Source organism: Aythya marila, assembly GCF_965140915.1.
Source record: "Aythya marila genome assembly, chromosome: Z".
Lineage (NCBI taxonomy): Eukaryota > Metazoa > Chordata > Aves > Anseriformes > Anatidae > Aythya > Aythya marila.
Window position 1 is genome coordinate 54,958,888 of NC_139080.1, and position 23,093 is coordinate 54,981,980.

The window sequence follows — 23,093 nt, forward strand, 5'->3', positions numbered from 1 at the left end:
AGCGGGGTCTCTCCGCGATGCGGGCGGCGGGGAGTGAGGGTAAGGGAGCCCCCCCCGGCACCGCAGCCCCATCGCCCGCCCCCGGTGCGGCGGGCCCCGCGCCCTCCCCTTCCTCCCCCCCCCGCCCGCCCGGAACGGGACCCTTTAAGAGGAGGGGGCAGCGGCTGGAGGGTTTGGCCAGGGGACGGGGCCGCTCCTGCGAGGGCTCCGGGATTGGGTCGCCCGGGCAAAAGGAAGGAAAAAAAAAAAAAAAAAAAAAAAAAGAAAGAAAAAAAGAAAATAAAAAGAGAAAATAAAATAAAATAACATTAAAAAAAAAAAAGAAACAGAAAGGGAATTAAAAAAAAAAATAAAGTGGAAGCAGGCGAAGAGGGGAGAAAAAAAAAAAAAAAGAAAAAGGAAAGGAAAGGAAAGGAAAGCTGTCCCCAAAACTGTGCCAACTCCGAGCGAGCAAGGATGGTGCACCCCGGCTGGGTCTGCTTGCTGCACAGCTCCCTCCTCCTGCTGGCCAGAGCGCGGCAGAGCCGCGGCGCCTGCCCGCTCGGCGGAAAGGTAACCGGGGGGGGACCGGCCCCGAGGAGCCCCGGGTGGGCCCGGGGGGGCGCGGAGCCGCCGGGGCTGCGGGCATGGGGGCGCCGGGGGTCGGGGTGCCGCGGGGCTGCGGGGAGCGGAGTGATGGAGAGGGGCACGGCGCTGCCTTTGCACCTGAATCTGCGCCCCCCTGCTTCGCTTTCCGCCCGTGGGGAGCCTCCCCGGCTCCGTGGAAGAGAGGGAGATCCCGGGAGGAGCCCGAGAGCCCGAGCTGGCCTTTTTTTTTTTTTTTTTTTTTTTTTTTTTTGCGTGATTTGCTGCCAGCTTCCTTCTCAGGGTAGCCTGTTGGCTGACTGCTTTACTCTGAGCACGGTGGAGCAGGTTCAGAGCAGCGAGTGACAGTGGCCTTTAAACAGAAATGCTATTAGAAGCTGTGTTGAGTTTTGTTTGTGCTCACATTTGATGAACCTGACTGCTGTAACCAGCCCAGGTGGACAGAAAGCAGAGCCAAGGGCTCTGTGCTGCAAGTTAGCAGTGATGCTCTGGCCAGTGTGAGTCCTGTGGGTAGGGTGTCATTTCCACTGAAAGTCAGGCAGAGAGGGCAAAAAAACCCACAAACAAACAGTTTTCATAGATTTATAACTTTTCACTGAAGTTTCTGAACTGACAGCATATGAAATTGTGTAGGAAAAGTCTTCCTGGACTCATTTTGCCTTAATGCATCTGTTAATAGTTGACACAACATCCGTGCTCTCTGGTGGCATCTGCTTGGACCTGGAAGCAGCCTGACCAGCGGTGAGGGATGTATTATCTCATCACTTCTGTTCTCCTCCCCGGGCAGGGTGACCTGCACCGGCACAGGGAACAAGAAGTAACTCTGGTGACCCAAGAGTCAGGGCACAGTGACTCAACTGTTTATCAATCTGCGTGTGCCTCACCAGCAGCATCTGCCTGAACTTGGGTTGGGTAGAGCCTGACTCCTGCCTTGGGGAGGATGCCTTGGCACCTTGTTTGTGCCTGGAACCACTCTGTCAACTGGTTTTGTAGGTGGCCAGCTGTGACAGTCGTGGCCCAGATCAAACCTCTGGAGCAGGTGCCCCCTTCCTCTTCAGGGCATGAAGTTTAACAGCTTGGGCTAGTGTGACTCTGCCTGAGGGAACAGGAAAAGAAAGGGAGAAACTGTGCAGAAAAAGTTGTTGTTACAGACATGGCTAATTCATTAATTTGGTAGGACAATGCAGGGGGTTTTCCTTAGGAGCCAGTGGTGGAACCTGTGTTGGTTACTGGCAAAACTGGAGGTGAAATATGTTAATGGCACCTCATTACCTGCTGGTTATTCTGCCATTAAAATGCGAGGCCACCTGTAGTTCTGGTATTGGCAGGCTGTTTCCTGGGGTCATTAGGAGAGCGGTGGTAACCATGTCACCTAGGAATGACAGCATCTGCCTTATCTGCAAAGGTGTTGAACACGTCCTTAGAAGTGTTTATACCACCCCTGAAAACAAAATGTTCTTCTTTGCCTCTGCATTATGAAGGAAGGCTTTTTTTTTTTTTTTTTTTTTTTTTCCTTCTTGTTTTTATCCAAATTCATGGTAGGAACTTCTGTGCATTTTCTTACCTCTCTAGATTACAGGGATGCCTTCTTGTTGTCAGTCACCTAAAGCTCCTATTGTGAAAGAAATATGTGCATCAGTGTCTGAAAGAGACAAATTGCTGTTTTAAAGAGTGAGCATACAATTCTTTAGAGGCCTTTTCATCATCATTCCATATTATAATTAAAGCTGCAATCTATAATGAGCCCCATCATTCTTTCTTTCAAAGAAAAAAAAAAAAAAAAGACTTTGAAAACAACCTAAAATAAAGTATGTTGGAATTGCTTGGAGTATATTCCAGTTACGAAGTAATGCAGTCTGGTGGTACTTTTGTTTAGCTTAATGTTGGAGTGTATTGGTAAGTTTAGAGCCATAATCCAGAGATTTACAGCAGAATGCTTGTGGTTGTAGCTGGTTAATATTTTATGATGCGTTGTTTCTGATAAGGGGCCAGTTAATTTAAATGGCTGCTTCTCCCCCATATATTTACTTTAGTAGAGTAAGTGATGTCTGCTGTCAGTCCTCAACTTATTAGTTAAAAACTTGTGTTTTATTATTCGTTTCTGGCAAGTGGAGACTGAATTTGTGTTCTCTGAATAGCTGTAGTCAGCGCAGTGTTTATCCATGGGTGAGTTCTGCTTACAGTCTCAGCTGAGTTTTAGAGTGTCAGTAATGTGAATGGGCAAAAGCTCAAGAGAACAACTGTTAAAAGCGAGCCTAGCATTTCTGCATGCATTGCTGTAGCTGCATGGGGCACTTTATGTGACACGGTCTTTGCCTCAGTTAGGTATAAATGAACATGACAAGATACGACACCAGGACAGATAAGAAGAAGGGAGAGAGCCATATAGGGAGGGCTATAGGGCTCTCTGCCTGGCTGAAATACTGCACGCCACATGCTCTGGCTTCTGTAGCAAGAAAAAAAATAAAAATTAAGAGCATATTGTGGATTGAGAAACAGGGCAATCTTGGGCTGATGTGTGGAGGACTTGGCAGTGGAGCTGAGTATGAGTGTTCAGGGTCCTGAAAGACACTGAAGCAGAAGAAGGCACCTATCTACACAGCGTGTGATGTACTTTGAGCTGAAAAAATTACAGGCAACATAAATGCGAGACAGAAGATAGAAGCCAGCAGAAGTGATGTGCCTTGCTCAGTCATGTGGGCAGACCTTGGCCAGGTTTCCTGTGCCTGCAGTTCATATCCACTTCCTAACTCTTTGGACAGCAGCTGTCCTTCCCGTCAGAGCCTTCACTCCTGGTATCCCCACACCCTTTTCCTCTTGCAACTTTTCATTAATATTATTATTAATTCTCATCACTCTGTTGCTCCTTTTCTAGATGTTCAGGGTATTGTCACTAGATGCATTTTTTGTTTCTCCTGTTTTTCATAGAATTATTTTCTGGATGTTTACCACTATTTTATGGTCAGTACATCATTTGGCCCACTTTGAGCTAGTTTCTCATAATAAAGAAGACAGATCCTGTTTGGCACTACTCTTCCAGCAGAATTACTGCTGTGTTACCTGAAATGATTTGTGCTGTCTGACAAATGCAGTAGAATTTGTGTACCTGAAGTCCACAGGTTACTTTCCCCAGTGGTCCTAGAAATGCTGCTGGAAAAGCAAGCTACTGGGAGTAATTATAGTGAACTGAATCTGAGTCTTAGTGCTTTTTTTCTGAAATCTCTAAAAAAGAAACATTCTGGAAAGATAAAGAAAATACCTCTCAGTCACAGCCTTTGCTCTGCTGAGACAGATAAAAGGAAAGCAAGGCATCACAGGAGTTTCCAAGGCCACCTATGGACAATCAGTTTCCTGATTTGGGAGAGATGTTGGGATAGGAACTACCATGCTGTGGGCTGAGCTACCACTCTACAGTATGTCACTGTACTCTCCCATCCTTGAAGCTTTCTTGTTCTTTCATTGATCCTCCTTCAGCTGCAGGGGAACAATCCCATGATGGGCACCACATTTTTCTAGGGTTTCTGCAAAGCCTGATGCTATTGTCCTCTCATTGTGAGGAAGCGTTATCTATCCGTACATGCCCCCATCCATTCTTGGAGGGAGTGACAGTGCAGCTCTGGGGAAGTAAGAAAGGGAGCTCGCTGCCATCTCATGGCAGGGGGTGGGTCCCATAGGTCCATATGTCCCTTTGACAGTATTATCTGAAGCAGCTTCTTTTCCTTCTCCCTTATTCCACTGCCACTTCAGAGTGCTTCATGTGGTGTCAATCTTAAGAAACTGAACTGGATGAAGAAAAGCCTTTTTCTTCCTCATTTGTTTTTTGTTTTGTTTTGTTTTTGTTCCAAGCAATTTGCGGCTCTGCTGGTTCCCTAACCAGTTCACAGTAAACTCTTGTTTTCCTGGGGAGATGAAGTAGGAGAAGGCACTATGCAATCATACTGAGCAGCCAGAAATAACTTGATGTAGGACTCCTTAGCAGTCAGTTAAGGTTAGGTGCAGAGGAGATACACTGTGGCAGAGGATGTGTGCTGTGTGTTGTGCAGTGTGACTTCAAATCTTGTTGCAATAGCAAAATGAGAGACCTCATTCAAGACTGCCGCTCTCTTCCTTAAGCTGTCCCTCCAGTTCTTCCCTTGATCCATATTGTTGCTAGAATGTGTTGTGCAATGTGTACCACCTGTAAACTGGGGAGCAGAGACAGAAATATGCATGGCATATATGTGAACCTGCCTTTTTTGTTAGTACACTACTGAAAGTGAAATTCCTGGAGCCGCCCAAGCCAACTCTCCCTTCAGCCTCCAGGACACCACTTTCACAGCAGTTTATGCTGGTTTTAAAGCACCCCTTTGCTGAGGTAAGAGCTATGTAGAAGGATCCTGCTACAAAGGGAAATAGGGTTGTAGCACCTTTATCTGCTGCACGTTCCTAGGGAAATGAGGTGAGAGAGAGGGGCTGCCAGTCATGGCACATGCTGCGGTGCTGAGCAAGCCTTGGCACTGCTCCTGTGCTATCTCACAGTCACCTAGCACATTGTTTAACAGCTCCCCTTTTACGGTCTTGGGGAGAGATTATGCCCATGCCTTTCCCTCTCTGAAGCTGGACTGAAACATATGTGAGCTCCAGGAGGTGCGCTGGGACGGGGGAAGTTCCCCAGGTTGGAAACAGACCTGTCCTCTGGCCCTCGCACCAGCTCTGGGCAATGTGTGAGACCCTGGGCAGTCTGAGAAGAGACTTCCATTGCTTTTGGGACAGGCTGCAGCTGTTGGTGTGGAAGTTCCTGCAAAGTGCCAAGACACTGTTGTGCAAGCTCACAGTCACTACAAGATGAGTGAGAAGTTCTGCTGGGTCTCAGCCTGCTTTCTTTCACTACCTGTGCTGTAGGCTCTGAAGTGTGGCTGGTTTGCTCTGTGCATGGTGGTCTGTGTGGTCTGACAGTGGTACCACTAATAGCTAGCAGTATTACTCTGCTTTTGGTATCAGATTGCAAAAGGTGTGGGAATTTACAGAGCAAAAAAAGCATGAGGGTGCAGTGCCAAACACCTTTCTAGCTGGGCTGTGTACAGTGGTCTGGAGCAGTGCTGTCACTGCCTGGTACCATCCACTTGGGCTTGAGTCTGCTGGGTAGCTTTATTCAGGAGCTGAACTGAGAATGTAAGAGGGCCGGTGACCACTTGTTCCTTACAATTCCTGTGGTTATGCCTGCTCCTGCATGTGCATGATCAGACCTGCGTGAAGTGAAGGAGTGTTGACCTCCTAACCTCATACTGGTCCCAGGTGCCTCTTCTGTCTTTTTGCTTGCTGGCTGCTGTCTGCATCCAGTTTGTTTCTCACAACAAAGGTGTGTCTTTACATTTTCCCTGCTGGCTAAGGGCAAGAGGGAACCCAGTCTGGTTTTCCTTCTCGCTTTCCTGTCCATATTTGTTTTCTCATGTTCTTTCTCAGCCTATGTCAGATTCATACTAGTCTTTTGTCCTGTATCTTCCTTCCCTCTCACTGCTGCATTATATTCATTCTCTTCCTCCCATGGTCTTCAGGAATGTTTTTATGGCCTGCAATTTAGAAGAGTGTTTCAGGACCATCTGATAGGATGCAAAGATGTAGCACAGTGTTACCAAAACTTGGGTCTCTGAGATATCCTTCAGACCTTTGAAGTGCCACAGAAGTGTCTGAAGACCTCTGGTATTTACTTGGTTTGTCAGTCTGTGCTGGTGATCTACACTGCTCACTTCGCTCAATTTCTGCCTGATCTGTGGCTTGCGCCCGGTGTAGAGAGCTCTGGGAGAGAGTTGTCCAGGATGAACCATTGCAGACCGATCTTTAAGCTTAACCTTTCTGACCCTGGTTCTTCAGCAGAAATTTATAAGCAATGTGTTTCTAATAAATTCCTCCAAGCAGCCTGTTCTGCTTTTGGCAGTCAGGCAGGTATCTCAGATCAGCACACATGCACAGTTAGCCTTGGAGCTGAGGTTAGAGTTATCTGCTGGCTAAAGACTGACCAGATGTTTGAGTGCATCTGGAAGCCTGTCCTCTTCCTTAAATGAGCTTAGGCTCTCGTCTGCGCAGAGAGATAGAAACTGTGTCCATCACTCTAGCAGGGACTCTTGCACCAGTGATGGGTGTCGTGCCTGCTGCTGGTGTAATGCAACTTGCAGGATCTGTTTTGTCCCATCTGCTCTCCTTTCCTGGGGGACTGCTTAGGGCCTAAGCCCACACCACACTGGTGTTCTTGAGGATGGTGTGAGGCATATTTTGCAACAGAACAAACAGCATCTGATTTTGACTTCATGAGGGTTTTGAGACACTTTTTTGAAAAAAAAAAAAAAAGACAAATCTAAATAAATAAGCTTTTTTTGTCCCCTGTTTTTAAAGCGTATGCCCTGGAACCACAGGCTAGATTTGGCCTGTGGAGTTCCTTCCATTATTTTCCAAGCTATTACATATGCTTCTCTCCTCCTTAACAAGAAAGAGAATTGGGCCAGCGGGTCTTATCTTTGTGTTTATCCGCCATGTGCCACATGCTTGTAAAACTGTATTGCTACCTGCTCCAGCAAGACTGTCTGCCAAATTATGTCTTGTGTTACTGATTTGTTTAGAGCCTTGTTCAGAGTGGAAAGCTCTCCCGAGATGCTGCGGCACCCTCTGAGCGGGTGTCACAGCAGCTTCTTTGAGGGAAGCCTTGCTGTGCTGAAGTGAGAGGTGCCTAGGTGAAGGTGACTGAAACCTTGATGTCCTGCTCTGCTTCAGCAAAGTGATGGCAGCTTTTGACTTGATAAAAGGTGCAAGCTGGATAAGCGTCTTGCCAAGAGCATGGCCTGCTTGGGCTGTTCCCTGTGGCTAGTTTTGGCATACACTGGGGTAGTGAGTTGGGATGCTGTTTCTGTTGAGCAACCGTGATGCTGCTTTTCAGAAGGAAAAAGCTGAGGCCATGCTTTTTATGCTTTTAATTAATGAAAATTGATTTTAGGTCTCAAGGCCTGAGAAGGGTAGTCAAAAGGACTCTGTTTGTATGAGCAAAGCCTCTTCAGGGAAAGTACATGCTGACAAGCTGTAGAGCCAGGTTTGGCACTATGTCTCCCTTGAGCCTTGTATGCCAGGGGCCTGGTATGAATGTCTGTCTGTACTCAGCTGTGTCTCCCTCTACCCCGGCAGAGCGAGCTGAACTCCTTCCTGTGGACCATCAAGAGAGATCCCCCATCTTACTTCTTTGGCACCATCCACGTCCCGTACACCCGTGTCTGGGACTTCATCCCAGAGAACTCCAAGAAGGCCTTCCAGCAGAGCCACATCGTGTACTTCGAGCTGGACCTCACTGACCCCTACACCATCTCTGCCCTCACCAGCTGCCAGCTCCTGCCGCAGGGGGAGAACCTGCAGGACGTGCTGCCCCGGGACATCTACCGCCGGCTCAAGCGGCACCTGGAGTATGTCAAGCTCATGATGCCGTCCTGGATGACCCCAGACCAGCGGGGCAAAGGGCTGTACGCTGACTACCTCTTCAATGCCATCGCTGGCAACTGGGAGCGGAAGAGGCCGGTGTGGGTGATGCTGATGGTGAACTCTCTGACGGAGGTAGACATCAAGTCACGAGGCGTTCCCGTCCTGGATCTGTACCTGGCCCAGGAAGCGGAGCGACTGAGGAAGCAAACGGGTGCTGTGGAGAAAGTGGAGGAGCAGTGCCACCCACTGAATGGGCTGAACTTCTCCCAGGTGAGACACCTGCAGGGTGGCACGGGGCACCAGGCTGGCTGCTGTGGAGGACATCCCTGCAGCAAGGGCACAGGGCTGGGTCGAGGGGAAAGTGCTCTCCACACATGGAACCTGGAGACTTGCACTTGCTCCCCGCAGCCCACGCCTCTCCCGCTGCCCTTGGGAGAGTTTCCTAACCGTAGGAGTACAGGCCACATCCTAAATTCATTCAGAGCTGGCCTGGGGAAATCCCTCTCCTCTCCCCTGGGAAGCCTCGGGCAAGCTCCACCCGGAGTGACACTGGACCTTTGGCTGTCTGCTCTCTGACCCTGCCAGGCGCATTCACAGCAGCAGCCTGGGGCAGGCTGGGACTTGGTGTTCAAACTTGCTTTTGTAATAGCTAGTTAAGGAGAAAGGTGTAATCGCCTGGGGGGAGAGGGGGCACCCTGAGTAAATCTGGGGCGAACTGCTGGTTGCAAAAGTAGCTCAGTGGACCTCTCAGTGCCCTGAGGAATAGGGGCCCACCCTCTTTATTGGAAAAAGTGTTTTTTTTCTTCTTTCTTTTTTTTTTCTTTCTCCTTTGAAGCCAGGTGAGGGTCAGCATTTCCCTCCTGTGGGGGGGCTCCGTGGGTTAGTGCAGGCTTTTGTGAAGGTGTGTGCAGACCAGCTGCATTTTAACACAGGTGTTCATGCAGTGTCATGCCAGGCAAGCTGAACAACCCCAAGCCAGTCATGGGGTCTCCAGTCTGCACTAACTATACCAGGGAGCAGTATGTGCTGCAGCCCCAGCCTGTTTGGTGGGATCAGAAGCATCCAGAAGGTCATTTTCTGGCCTGGGATATCTTTGCTACAGGAAGGTGCCATTTGAGGGAGAGAAGCAGCAATGTGCTTAGGGACAGATGGGGCCTGGTGTTGTAGCATACCCTGTTAGCCCGGGCTGGAAGGACCTTTTGTCTGGCAGCTGGGGAGCACTGACTGATGCCTGACCCTTCTCCTGGCATCCTGAAGCCTGTCCTGTCACTGCTGCAGTCCCCCACGCTGGAATGGAAGGAGCAGAAGGGGAAGTGCAGCCCAACAAGGGCAGGGACAAGCATCAGGGGTGCTGCCACCCTGGCCAGTCTTCCCTGGGCCCAACAGTTCAGGGAGCGGTGGGTGCATCACTTTTACAGTCCTTAGTCGTGGGTGAATCACTTTCATCTCCATCATTTGGAGCTGGGCAGCCCCTCTGCAAGTCTTCAGCCTTGCTTATCTCTGCTCCAAGTCCCTGTGCTCTCACTGTCCACTCTCAGCTGCTGCTGTTGTCCCAGGAGCAGGCCGGGCATTCGCATTTACTCCACCTCCTATCAGACTGAGGCTTTATTAACACCATTCCCTGTGTTTTTCTTTGGCTGGCAGTGCCCCTGTGGTTCAGCACATTAGAAGGGGGGGGCTGTGTGCTTTCTCCACTGCCTTACAAGGCGGTGGCAGGGAGGCTGGAAAACGTAGGTTGCAAATCACGGCCTGGTTAAGCCTACGCAACTGTTGACATTTACTTCGGGCCTTCACACAGCCTTTTTCAAAGAGCGTCTGTTGGCGTGGCGTTTTCCAGGCAGGAAAAATATCAGCCGGGAAGCCACGTGGGGTGGGGACACAGACCTGCAGCACACAGAGAGTTGCCCAACCTTGTGATGTTTACTGAAAGCCTTGTGAGACGTCAGAGCCCAGCTGAGGGGGTCAGGGTAACCAGCACTGCAGAGGAAACATAGCTATTGTGAAAACCACAGCCTGTGATTACCCCGCTAAGTGGGGGTGTGCATGTGAGATGCCGCTCCTCCCATGCCTGCTGTTTGGGCAAAGCAGCTGACCCGCAGGGAGAAGGAGCATGCTATACTGTGTGGGAGCAGGTCTGGAGCAACTAATGCACCGTAAATTCACTCCCTTCCTTCTGCCCACTACTAACTTTCCCGTGCAGGCAAGCTTGAGGAAAAAGAACCACAGGCTTTTTTTTTTTTCTTTTTCTTTTTTTTTTTTTTAATGTTTCTAAGCCAATTTCATGGTTGTTTCACATCCTGACTTGTGAACTGCTATGGTTGGCAATTCTGTAAATCCTTGATTTAAGAGCTTTCTTCTCAGTTTGTTCAAGCAGTTGAGTTAATTATGTGTTTAATATAAATCAAACAAAGACTTTGAAATAGGCTCTTTGAAATTGATTTCCTTTGTTTTTATGCCACTATTTGGGAACCCCCAGTATCAGACCACTTCTGTGTCTGCCTGTCAAGTGAACAACAAATACACAGGGATGACTTACAAAACTCATAGGAGAATGAGGATGCAAAACCATATAGAGTGGTCTAATCCTTTGAAAGCAATGCTTTTTGTTGCAGCAGAGTCACAGAGAGATGATTTACTTGGCAGAGTCACAAGTTTAGTGCTCTCAATTTACATTTTTGCACAAGGCTTGCTCGTTCTTTGACTTGCGATGTGCTCTGACAGCTGGTTGTGCTACCTGGTGATGAGGACTTGCAAGCATTATGTTGCTATTAGCTAGGTCCCTTTTTGTACCTGTATGATCTGAGAAGGCCTTGTTGGTCTGGTTTCATAAGTGCAGATGAAAGTCTGAAGCAGTTTAGCATTAATTACCTCCCTGGGGTTGCACGACTCCCAGTAACTGTAGGGTCCAGACAAACCCAAGCTAGCAACTTCCCTCTTCTCCCAGTGTGGAAGAGGGAGTTAGCACTCCCTGTCATGGAGCTCTTTCTCTTTGGCTGTACTTATTCCAATTTCCTCTTTATCTTTTGTTTTACGACTCTCTTATTTTACCTGCCAAGTCTGTCTGTTATTGCGCAATTTGGGCTGGCTGCCCACATAGCTAGGATGTAAAAGTATCATTTCTATGTGGTACATCATGTTGTGTGCACAACCCATGCAATATTTTACTGCCTCCTCAATCCCTCTCTCTTGTTCCAAGATCTAGGCACTTTTGGGAATACTGAAGGATGAGTATGTCTCCATGGTAGGGTCATGTTTTTTATTGTTCTATTCCATACTGATGTTAGGGTGGTTTGTATCAGACTTTCTTCTCCCACCCCACCTTCCTTCTGTGGCAGTGCCTCTCTTGTTGCAATACCCTCCAAGGATGCAGGTTTCTTTCCTAGTTCCATCAGGGATCCTAGCAGTTTTTTGTGCCTAAAAGTAACCTGCTACATAGTGGCTCTCAGCCCTGGAATGAGTCCCTCAGACCTCCCAGCTGCTCCTTTAAAGTTACGCATATGCTGTGTGTTTGCTGGGTTGGAGGTGTTACTGCTCCAGCGTAAAGGCTCTGGAGCTTTGCTTTTGTTTTCAGCTGTAGTGTTGTGAGCATCAGTTTGTGGTACTGGCTCAGAAAATGAGCTGGCTTTGGCCTGTGCTGTGCCATGAGCTTGGAGTTGTGCTTTGGCATGCTTGGGTGGTGCCCAGGCTTTTTCTCCTCAGGTTTGAGCTGGAACACTGAAAGTTTGGACTTCTTGTGTCTGTCATCTGCATGGGACCAAGGCATAAGTATGTAGACACTGCCCAGCCACCACACCTTCTCAGCCAAGGTCTGGCCAGTCTGGCTTCTGTAGGATTGAGACACTATTCATGGAAGACCTGACCTCCTAACAGTTCTTGATTTGGTAAGTGTTTTCTCAATGTTGCTGTCTATGTCTGGACCTTGCCACAGTTTTCTGATCCTACCTGAGCATCAGGGTGCGTAGTTTCATCTTCAAAGGTGCTTGGCTTTTGCTAGTTGGCAGCAGAACTCATGGAGCCCCTAAGGACTGAATGTTCCTGAAATGCTGGCTCCAGCTCTGGGACTGAGCACTTGAAAGTCATCTTACATCTTTCAAACTCTTCCCTGTATAGTTGGTTGTAGAAAGAAAAAGAAGCAGAAACCAGAAAGGTTGATCATCTTGTATTAATTAGGACATTAATTGCTCATATCTCTACTCAAAGTAACCTCTGCAAGCAAAAACAAGCCAAAACAAACAAACAAAAAACACTGAGAGGTGCCTGTCTTTCTCTCAAGGATTTCCATGTCTTTCAAGTTCTGGATCACTGATAAAACATTTAGAGCTGTAGACTCCTTAGTCTGCTTAGTAGACTGCTTAGTAAATATAAACCTCCTGACATAAGTCATTTTTCTTGTTTAATTTATGCACCCTTGAGTGCAAGGATCCCCCTCAGTAGCCAGTGGTATAAAACTATCGTTTAGGAGCAGCCCACATCTCAGTGGAAAGTTGGCAGCCAAGACACCCCTGCCTTGTTAGGCATGGAGCAGGGAGTTGTTTTTTGGTTGTTCTTGTTGTTTGGTTTGGTGGTTCGTGTTTTTGTTGTTGTTGTTGTTGTTGTTGTTCCCTTTGCCTTTATAAGGAAGGTAGAGAAACAGCAGTGATGGCTTGGAACTTGGCCTTCACTTAAAAAAAAAAAAAAAAAAAAAAAAAAGGATTGGAGAGAATTGTCCTCTGTTTACAAACCAAAGGCTTTTTTTTTTTTTTTTGCTGCGTTGAGTTGATAAATTACAATGTCTCTCTTTAACTTGAGGGGTGAGGAGGTCAAATCTTTTTGTGTTTCCATTCATAAGATCCCTCTTCAGTATCATATTTGACAACAGAAGTAACAGAGCGTCTCAGAGAAAGGAAATGCAAGGGAGGACACACAGTAGGAGCTGTGCAAGGAGCAGTTCAGATCCAAACTTGAAGCAATGAGCAGAGCAGTGGCTTGATGAAAGAGACTCTCAAGAGAGGAGCACTCACTGCTGAATGGGAGAACAAGCTGGACAGAAACTATTTGTGGTTACTTGATTGTATCTTTGGCCCCAGGGGTATAGCTTCAGGATCTATTTGTCAGGCACAGTCCTCACTCCTCAGGGCAGATCAGGGTTTTCTGCATGTAAACTGGAACTGAAACAACTGAATTGAGCCTGTTTGCATCTTGTTTTTTGCAGTCTGTGACCTAGATTTTTTTTTTTTCCCAGTTTGTGTATAAACACACCTGCAGCCTGTCTTGGCATGGGGAAAGGGGAATAGGCACTGAAATAGCTAAGGCTTTGCATTTGTATTGTTGTAATTAGAGTTTGGTTAAGATCTTATTAACTACAGGAGGAGTTCGGGGTTCTTTGCTCTGCAAGAGTAAAAGGGGAAATAATCTGCTGATCAGCTGCCTGTGCATTTGGAAAGGTAGAGACTTTGTTTCGGTAATTCAGGGCTCTGCAGTGGAGCTTTGAAAATCCCAACTGCAAATTTCATTCTGGCACAGCTTTGTACTGGTCACATGTGCTATTACAAGCTCCTTGCATTTGCACTCTGCATGCATGTCAGCTACCTGGATTTTTCCATTAAAAGTGCCATTTGCACAACTGATTACTCAGTGGAAACAGAACACATGAGGCAGGAAATGTGGCTTTCTCTCTCTCAGCTCCCACAGATAATCCCTTGCCAGTGGCTGCCTCCCAGTGTTGTAAGGTGAGCGTGCCAATGCACTTTTTACTTTTCCCCAGCTAGGAAGGGCTGGGTAGATGAGTAGTGTATACAGCCCCGAAAGCACTCATGACTGAGTTGTCCTGGTCTCCTCTGACAAGTCAGCACCACGCTGAGTGGGAAGCAGGGAGGGGATGTGTGCTTGGTGCCTTGCTGTGTGGTCAGGCGGTCAGATGCCCTTCTGCTGAGCTTTGGCCTGCACATTCTTGCGTCTTGGTGCAGATGTACAGTGATCAGCCATCTCCTTAACATTTTACCTGTTTTCCTTTTGTCACTGATATTTTTGTAGGAGCCCTTCTTGCTGTCTCTGACATCCTTGGCCAGATTCAATTCCATTTGGGTGTTGGCTTCCCTACCGTTATCCCTGGATGCTTGGACAATGTCTCTGTATTTCTCTCAGGTTACCTGTCCTTGCTTCCATGTTCTGTATGCTTCCTTTTTGTGTTTGAGCTTGACCAGGAGCTCGTTTTTCATCCATGTAGGCCTTAGGGCATTTTTGCCTGATTTTGTCATTGTTGGGGTGGATGATGGACCTCTGAGCTTGGAGCAGGTGATCTTTGAATATTAACCAGGTTTTGTGGGCCCCTCTGCCCTCCAGGGACTTAGTCCGTGAGATTCTTCCAAGCAGGTCCTTGAAGAGGCCAAAGTCTGCTCTCCAAAAGTCCAGGGTTGTGAGCTTGCTTTTCACCCTCCTTCCTGCCTTCAGGATCCTGAATTCCATTATCTGATGGTTACTGCCACAAAGGCTGCCTTTGACAAGCGTATTCCCAACACGCTTCTCACTGTTGGTGAGGAGGAAGTCTAGCAGATCACCTCTCCTTGATAATTTTTCTTTCACTTGGAGGAAAAAGTTACCATTAATGCTCTGCAAGAATCTTTTGGATTGCTCATGTCCTCCTGTGTTGTCCCTCTGATAGAGACTGGCGCGGCTGAAGTGAGAACCAGGGCTTATGAATGTGAGGCTGCTCCTGTCTGTCTGAAGAGGGTCTGATCTGTTTATTCTACCTGGGCAGGTGGCCTGCAGCAAGCACCTGTTATAAAGTCACCCAGCTCTGTCCTCTCTTTACCTCTAACCCATAAACTCTGTTGGCTCCTCATCAGGAGATGAGAAATAGAGTAGCTCAGGCAGAGCTACTCTAGCTGCTCTCTTGCATAAAAGAGCAACACCCCTCTTCATCTCCCCAGCCTGTCTCTTCCAAAGAGCCTGTATCATTTCATTACAACACTTCAGCCTTTGGAGCCATCCCAATTCCTTGATCCTTTCCCAGCAGCACACGTTTTCTATGCATTAACTGTTCTCTCAGCTCTTCCCAGGCTTTCCGTGGTTGAGCAGCATCTGTCTTGCATTGTGGCAGTCGTGTGTGCCCAGTGCTAATGTCCCTGCCCTCATCTTTACTTCTGTATGCATGTCAATATTTTCAGTGGCTCACTCAGACACAGTAGTTTTATGAGAGCTTATGCTTGGATGATTCAAAGTCCTTTTCACTCTGACTGCTTCCTAGGAAAGAGAGAGTGCTACCCTTATTATCATGCTGCAGTCCCCGTTCTGCTCCCTTGCCAAGATGAGCTGCAAGCCAGCAGACAATCTGTTTTAACAAGAGATCTGGACTGCGCAGTACCTCTGCTCTGTTCTCCCAATTATTTTGCTCCCCGAGCTTTGCTTTATTTGCAAAATCCACTAATGATGGTTGTTTTTTCTGTGTGTTGCGTCCATTCCACACACACAGACACACACACACACTGGGATGTTGATATGTATGTTGAATACGGGAGGACAAAGGACTTCCTCTGCAAAGATCATCAGTAGATTACACAGTTGTTTCTCATCTGCCATTACATCTTCAGTTCTTTTGTCTACCATTTCTGTTTTCCCCATCTTCAGCATATGATTTGTTGGTTTTGAATTTCTCTAAATTCCTACCGCCATACGCTCTATTCAGAAGTCTGTTCGTTTATGCTATTGCCATTACTAAGTGAGCCTGCAAGCTCGTAAAAAGCTATCAAGATTTGTAGATGGAGTATGGTTTCCATCTGTCCTTGTTGACTCACAATTTTCTGTAATCCTATAATTATTTCCTACAATCTTTATGGAGACTTTTCATGAGCCCCGCTTCATTAGGAAGGTTGATTCGCAAGTAGGATGAGGAGCCTGAAACACGATCTCCAGATATCTGATGCTTTATCTGGCCTAACAGAGAGGGAGCAACACAAATAATTCTTCACTGGTTTTGGCAGCAGGAAAGATTGGGTCCCTCAATAAAATTCAGGGCTTGCGCACTTCTGGGCAGGCACTGGGAGGTTGTTCCCAAAACATAACTGAGGCATGTTTTCCAGAGGGGTGGCAGTGGTGAGCAGCTGAAGTGAAGGACCTGACAGCTCTGGAGCAATTCATGTAGTGCTGGTGGGGACAGTGCATGTGCAGCCCCTGGGCTCTGCCAGGTGTCTTGCACTGTGCTCACCTGGTGCTATTCCTGCAGCTGGGCTCTGCTGGGAGTGCTGGCCACTGGCTGCCCACAAAGCGCTGCAGGCAAGCACCCGTCTTCCTCCTGGTCCTCCTGCTCATTTCCAGACCAGAAACACCACGGAAGGCTGGGTGGGCTTTGCATTGCTATTCCCCACCCCCCTGAATGTGCTGTGCCCCAGGAAAGCAGCGGCTTGTCTTTCCAGGAGACCAGACAGTACCTGGCTGGTACAGTGCCTTTTTTCCTTCCAAAGCCTGACCACGGCATGCATGTGCATTCCCTGCTGTCCTCCTAGAGAGCCAGCAGTGTGAACTTGGCTAATGCAGCATGCAGTGCCAGTTTATGTGCTGGTTCAAGAGGATGGATGCTCAGAGACTGAGCTGAGTGGGAGTGAATGAGTGGGATGCTTCAGTGCACCTTTCCAAATGTGATCTCTGCATAGTGGATTGAGTTGGTGGAAACACAAGCTGATGCTAGGCAGTGTAAAAGTTGGTACTCAGACATAACAGCTTCCAAGCTCCACAGGCTTACTGAGAGCAGGAGATGAGCTTGGAAGTTGATGACAAACAGGCCAGCTGATCCAAGTTGGGCAGTGCCCTTGCTAAGGAGCAGGAGTGCTCAGAAATCCACATTTCACTCCTCTTCATTAGGTTTATTTTTTTTGAACATACAGAGGTCAAATACAAGAAGACAAGACCAAGCCTCAGGCTTGAGGGAAGACAGCATGGGTCTGCATTACTGCTGCACCCTGGCTTTACTTCCCCAATGGGCACCTTGTGGCATTTTGATGAGCTTCCCACAGATTCAGAGGAAAGGCTTGGACTTCTTGTGGAAACCAACTGTATAAATAAGTAAAGGGCTTGGCCTTCTTGTGGAAACCAACTGTATAAATAAGTAAAGGAACTCCGAATCAGCAGCAGGGCTGTAGCCCCGCAGCGATGCATGCATGCTGCTGGATGTGTCCCAGGGCTGGGTGTTGAGGACCCTGATACTGATGCTACAGCCCTCCATCCTCTGACTCAGTATAGGCAGAAGTTTCAGTGATTTCACATAGAAACTCAACTCCTGCTGGGAGTGCTGGATTACCTACTTGAAGATTTTCACTGCTGCAAAAATTTGAACGTTTGTCCAGATGTTATCTGAAGCAACTCTCTGCTTCTCTACCTGCAAACCTTTCATCACACCATTGAGATCTGGCTCCCTGGCACACCTGAAGATACAGGGTGGAAGTCAACTCTTTTCTTTTGCTTTAGGCTTCCTTTCTCCTTGCTGTGCAGGGGAGGGCTGCCTAAATCACTCAGGCACTCAAAAACCACTGGTATCTTCCTGCAGTTTTACCCTTCTGCTTTGCATCCAGAAGGACATATAAGTTATATCAAAATCAGTGGTTAAAAAAAAGGCTAAAGCAGCATAGCTCTCCACAGTGGCACAGGTTCAGCACAAAACTAACTGTCCCAGGTCTTTTGCTGTACGTCCTGGGGCTGTGGAGCTTTTGGAGGTTGTATGTTGTAGCTGCTAGCATGCTTGAGCAGGGCTGTCTCAGCAGGGAAGACCAGCTCTCAGCCAGCACTGGACAAAAAGGTTTTCTGCTGATGGACTGAGCTCAGTTTTGGAGCTTTTGCCTTACTCTGGCCAAACCAACTCATTCTGCTGGGAATTTGCAGCACTATGACCACCCGTATGTGTTGGTTTACTTCAGCTTTGTGATATCCCATGCCTATAATCTTACAAGAATTCTCCCTGACTTCCGTATGTGCCTGGGGAGATTTCTGACCATGAAGAATTGGGGTATACGCTAAAGTATAAGTGTGCCAAATTCCTCTGTAGTTCTTTGAGAGAGTAGTTGAAGTCCTCTTGCTGTTGAGACATGTAGTAGAATGGTCTCTGAGGATTTTAAGGGCTGAGGCTTCCTTACCCAAGTGACTGCAGACATCCTGAGCTGAGATGTGTATGTACAGTCCTTGGGACTCTGGCATGTACCTGTTGGCCACATGGTGTCTTGCCTTGGTGAGAAGCCTGTGAGTGTGCATCCCCGTTCCTTCCAGTCTGGTGTCTTGCTCCCAGCCCCTCACCAGTTTGTGCTCTGTGACAACCGGAGTGTTTGAACAAATTGCATAGGACACATCTCCAGTCTCCCACATACCTTCACAAAGGCTTGATCCTGCAAAGTGCAGTGACGGGAGGAGTGGCTGGGAGCTGCTAATACAGCCATTATTGCTAAAAAGTAATAATAATAATAAAAAATCATACAATACAGCCTAAGTCTGCACTCCTGGACAGTGTCTACTGTGCAGGCAGCGTACACTAACTTGTTAAGCTAGGGTAATTTGATCGCAAGTTTCAGCCTTGTGTGGATTTATAAGGCCTGTTTATTAAGATAAATGGGCTATTGTTGCAGATGGGGTCTGGTGGGATGAGCTGCATATTTGGGATGTTTAAAAATAAAGCATCTACAGCCATGCTTTCTAGGAAGTTCAAAATGGAGAAAGAGGAGAGGGTTACACTCTGTATCTTTATTTGCTGTGAAGCTGTTGGCAGCCCAAGAGATGATGACCTGGAGAGCTCAGGGTTGTAGCTGATCAACACCACCGCAGGGGATAGATCTACTTGTTAGCAGTATTGCACACGTTTATGCGAGCAGCTCCTTAAACTTGTGGCAGAGAAAAAGAAAGAGGAAAAAATGTACTTCCTTTTGGGTTTTTAAAGCAGGTTTTTGCAGCACTGGAAGAAACTTTCTCCTGACATCCTAAAAAGCATAGGTGAATAGCGCTCTGTCCAGAAGGTATCACAACTGGCTTGGAGTAATGCAATTTTAGACCCCATCCAACTTAAAAAAAAAAAAAAAAAAAAAAAAGTGAATTAGGAACTGAACTGAAAGGATGTTTGCTTAGGTACAAGTAATTGTGACTGAACTTAATTTGTAATGTGAAAAGAGAATATATAGTCCCAACCAGTAATATGTATGATTGATGCTTTAAAGGGGCCCAATTTCCCCAAGCTGAAAATAATTATAGGCCAAATAAAGTGGGAGGAAAAACTTGAGCATAAAAATGTGAATGATAATTGGTAGTTGTTCAAGAATCCTATATTAGATCCCTGAGAAACCACAATTCTGCATTTGCAGAGATTATTTCTTTAGTTAAAAAAAGCTGTTTTGGTTAACAGAGGAGATGAAAGCAGCAATAAAAACCCCAAAATACAATGAATGGAAAAATAGAGGAAGCAAAGTAGACAAGTAATCTGCAAGGAAATGCAGACAATTGATGAGAGAACTGGAGAGAACCAATGGAGAGCCTTTGGGCAGTGGGTTTGGAACAATAAGAAGGGATTCTTTAAATGTATCAGGGACTCATGAAATCCTAGCAGTGGCAGGGGCTCCATACTGAATAGGGTTGCAGAATTGTTGCTTATGAAGTAGAAAAGTCAGAAATAACCAGTAACTGTTTCTTGGTGTTTGGAAAGAAGAGGACTGTGCATTCATGGCATGGTCATAAGGGAGTGTTTTCTGCTCCAGTAAGAAATTACTTCCAGTAATTAGGAAAAATGTTAAATGTCAGTGTTTTTAAATGTACAAAACATTAACAATGGTTAACTTACAGTCCAGAATATTTAGAGGGTAAGCCAAGAAACTCTTTTAATCATTAATATAAGAGCTTGAAAAAAAATCAGGGGAATAGAAAAAAGCCACTGCGCCAGCACTATTCTGGGGCAGTGAGTGGGTAGCTCATCAGGCCAACCAAACCCGTTTGGTCAATGCATGAAAAGGCTGATAGGCACTGGAGCTGGTGAAGAGCTGAACAAAGGCAGCATGATGATATCCAGTTTGCCTTGTAAGGGAATTGGACCTTGTCTGGCTTGTGACCCCACTTTTTGATACGAGTTTTGATGACAGAAGTCATCATGCTGACATAATTATACGTTGATTTGAAGGTTTCTGACTTAGTTCACAGTGGTACTCCAGCGTAGGAGTAGACACTATACAAATCAAAGCGACCTATTGCAAATGGCCCAGGAAACGTGACCATTCTCATGAAGTGGCTGCAAACTGGGAGTCATCCTCCACCAGGAAGGAGAGAAGTTGGAGGCTGTTCATACAGAAGTACCAAAGGTGCCTGTTCATTACCCAGTGGCTTTGTGAGTGCTGTGAACAACAAATAATTGTTTGCCCAGAGATGCAGGTCCTGCAGGAGATGGAGGGGAGGTAAACAAGAGCAGGTCAGATGTGTGAGCAGTGCTGAGCCACCTGGAAAGCAGGGCTTCTCTAATGCTGCCACAACACAAGGTTGTACATCTAGGAGCAAAGCATGGAGGTCAAGCTAGCATGTCTGGGGGCCGTATATGAAACGCACGGGGGCTTGGAAGACATCTATCCAACATGAGCACCAAATGCAGTGCCACAGCTGGGAGGGAGATTGCAGTCCTCGGAAGGGTGAGTGGTGGAAGCAGGGGAGAAATGTGCTAGGGAGCCCAGTCCTGGTGCCATCACTTCAGGGAGTACGGAAGGACTCAAACAGGGTCAGGGAAGAGCTACAAAATCAATTTGTGGTCTGAAGGACGCCGGTACAAAAGGACAATATAGAAACTTGACCTGTAAAGTTTGTTGTAGAGAAACTGGCAAGCCATTTCAAGAGCTTGGCTGGGTGTCTGTCTGAGGGAGGACAAAGCAGCAAGAGACCCAGGCCTAGTGGCCCATCTGCTGAGGATTCACACTATCAGGCTGGAAAATATCATTGATTTTTAGTGGAGGCAATTAGCCAGTTGAACAACTTTCCTCAGGCCCTGGTGGAATTGCCATCATTCAGGCTTTAAATCACCACCAAATAGCTCTCTGTAAAGTAATATTTTGCCCAAAGAGAAAAGATTGCTAGGTAGAGTTCAAGGGCTGCTGATTCATACATGGAATCAATATACATTTCATTCTGTCTTATAAAATACTAATTTGGACATTTAGACATCTGCAATTAAGGCTAGACAAGCAGTTTCAAGCAGCCTCCAGATTCTTGATCTTTTGTGCTTACTTATTTATTTATTTTTGTAGTTCTTTATCTTTCGGTTTAGAGCTTTGTAAGTTTGTTTTCTGTGCTGCTGTGACTGTTTTCATGCTGACCTGAAGCCAGCCTGTATTTTCTTTTGTCAATGACAGGTAGGAGAAGAAATTATTATGGAAGAGAGGTACTGTGACTCGAGCATGGGAGCAAGTGGAGGGAGGGCAGCTGTTGCTCAAAGCTGAGTGCCTTCTGCTGCATATCTGCTGCACAGGGGCTGAGATTTCAGCAGCACTGGAACAATGGCACAAAGTGGAGGGGTCTTGTGTGTGCTTGACCTACTGGAGGCCTGTGCTATCCCACTGCAAATACCCTCGAGCATCAAGCAGATGCATGTGCATGCATGAACAGGACCAAAAGACTTGCTGAGCTTTGTTCAGTGTTGCAACACCTGCAGAGGAGGACCCTTTGTGGAGCCATGCTGCTGTCCCCATCTGTCCCCATCTGGGGCAGAACAGGGCATGGGGAGAGGCAGGTCCCCAGGGCATGCTGCCATGGGAAAGCATGGCTGGTGGGCACTGAGCACCCTGAGAACAAGCAGCACAGCACCACTCCCCTCTTCTTCACAAACACCCCTGCCTTACCCCTGTGCTGTCAAGTCGAGGGCTGGGGTTTTGGTATGTGAACACAGAGCCCTTGCTGTGGGCTCTGTTGGCTTGCTGTTGACTGGTGGCACCAGAAACAAGCAGCTGGGTCCCCTTTTGTCCAAGGCTGTTCTGGAACACAAGAGCCTTTCCTGGATGTTCCTGTGAAAAGGGCTTGAGTCAGTCCTCAGAGCATTTTGTGGTGCTTACTGGGATAGTGACAGGGACAGGCAGATGCTGATGGGTGCAGGTGGGAAAACGTAGCATCAGTGATGCTAATAAATAGCAGGAGTCTCTCTTCTTGTTCATGCTGTCTGGGAAAGCTGCAGCCATGTCTGCACAGTAGCATTGCAATGATTCCTCTGAGTGTAATCCTGTTTCCTTTGCCTAAAATTTGGTGGTTATTTTATGCTATTGGGTTCCCCAGGCAATGCAGTGAAGTGGTCATGGTGACTTTCTGTTATCTGCCTAGCTATGCAGTTGCGAACCCCTGTGCCTGTCACTTAAGCTATGTGCTAGAGATCTCTGGAGAGGCTGTTTGTCCACGTCTGCATAGAATGGTCAAATGTCTGCAGAGCTGCTACATGGTGCAATATTTCCCTAAATAAGGTGGTTTGCCATGTGATGTGAAGCCAGAGTGGTGGATCCACAACGTGCCTGCCAAGCCAGAACAGTCCGGGCTTAGGAAGGACTGCACAAAAGGAGTCCTGCAGCTCCTGAGTGGTACCTGGAGGGACCTGTGTAGCCTAAAAATGTCAGCTGCTTCAGAGCTGCTTTAAATTTTGCAGGGAAGCTGCCATAACCTATGGTGACATTTCCCTTTTCTTTCTCTGTGACCAGCCTCAGTGGAATCCAGTGAGCTAGTATCTGCTCCTCTGTGCAGGTGGTGGGCCTGACCCTTGCTTCTTGACCCTCCCTGCAGACTGCTTCCCTGCTATGTGTGTGAGAGGCGAGGCACCCATTTCCCCTATCAAGAAACTCCTGTTTGCAGGGTCCTGGTGCTATCATGTGGTAGTGCCTTGGTCACACAGATTCACATCCTGAAAACTGTTTACTAGGTCAACACTCAGTGGTTGCAAATCAGCATTGATTTTTTTTTTTTGTTTGTTTTTATTAGAAATATATGAGTTTTCCACTCTCACTTTATAGTCTTTGTATCAGTACCCATGCCTGAGATTTGGATGGGCACAAATAATCTCAGCTTGTCAGAAAAGTGATCCTCCTGTTTCCAACTCTGTCAGATCAATCAGCTTCCCC

The 23,093-nt window shown here is 47.2% G+C and overlaps 1 protein-coding gene across 3 annotated transcripts in view; it reads left to right on the top strand.

Moving 5' to 3' along the window:
* Window positions 1-262: 262 nt before the first annotated feature.
* The window catches only part of TRABD2A (TraB domain containing 2A), a 78,869-nt gene continuing 56,038 nt past the window's right edge, over window positions 263-23,093 (top strand). For all 3 annotated transcript variants that reach the window (XM_082783727.1, XM_082783728.1, XM_082783729.1), the window contains exons 1-2: window positions 263-552; window positions 7,735-8,292. In XM_082783727.1, coding sequence (XP_082639853.1) covers window positions 457-552; window positions 7,735-8,292 — 654 coding nt within the window. In that variant the 5' untranslated portion in view covers window positions 263-456. The remainder of the gene's footprint in view (window positions 553-7,734; window positions 8,293-23,093) is intronic.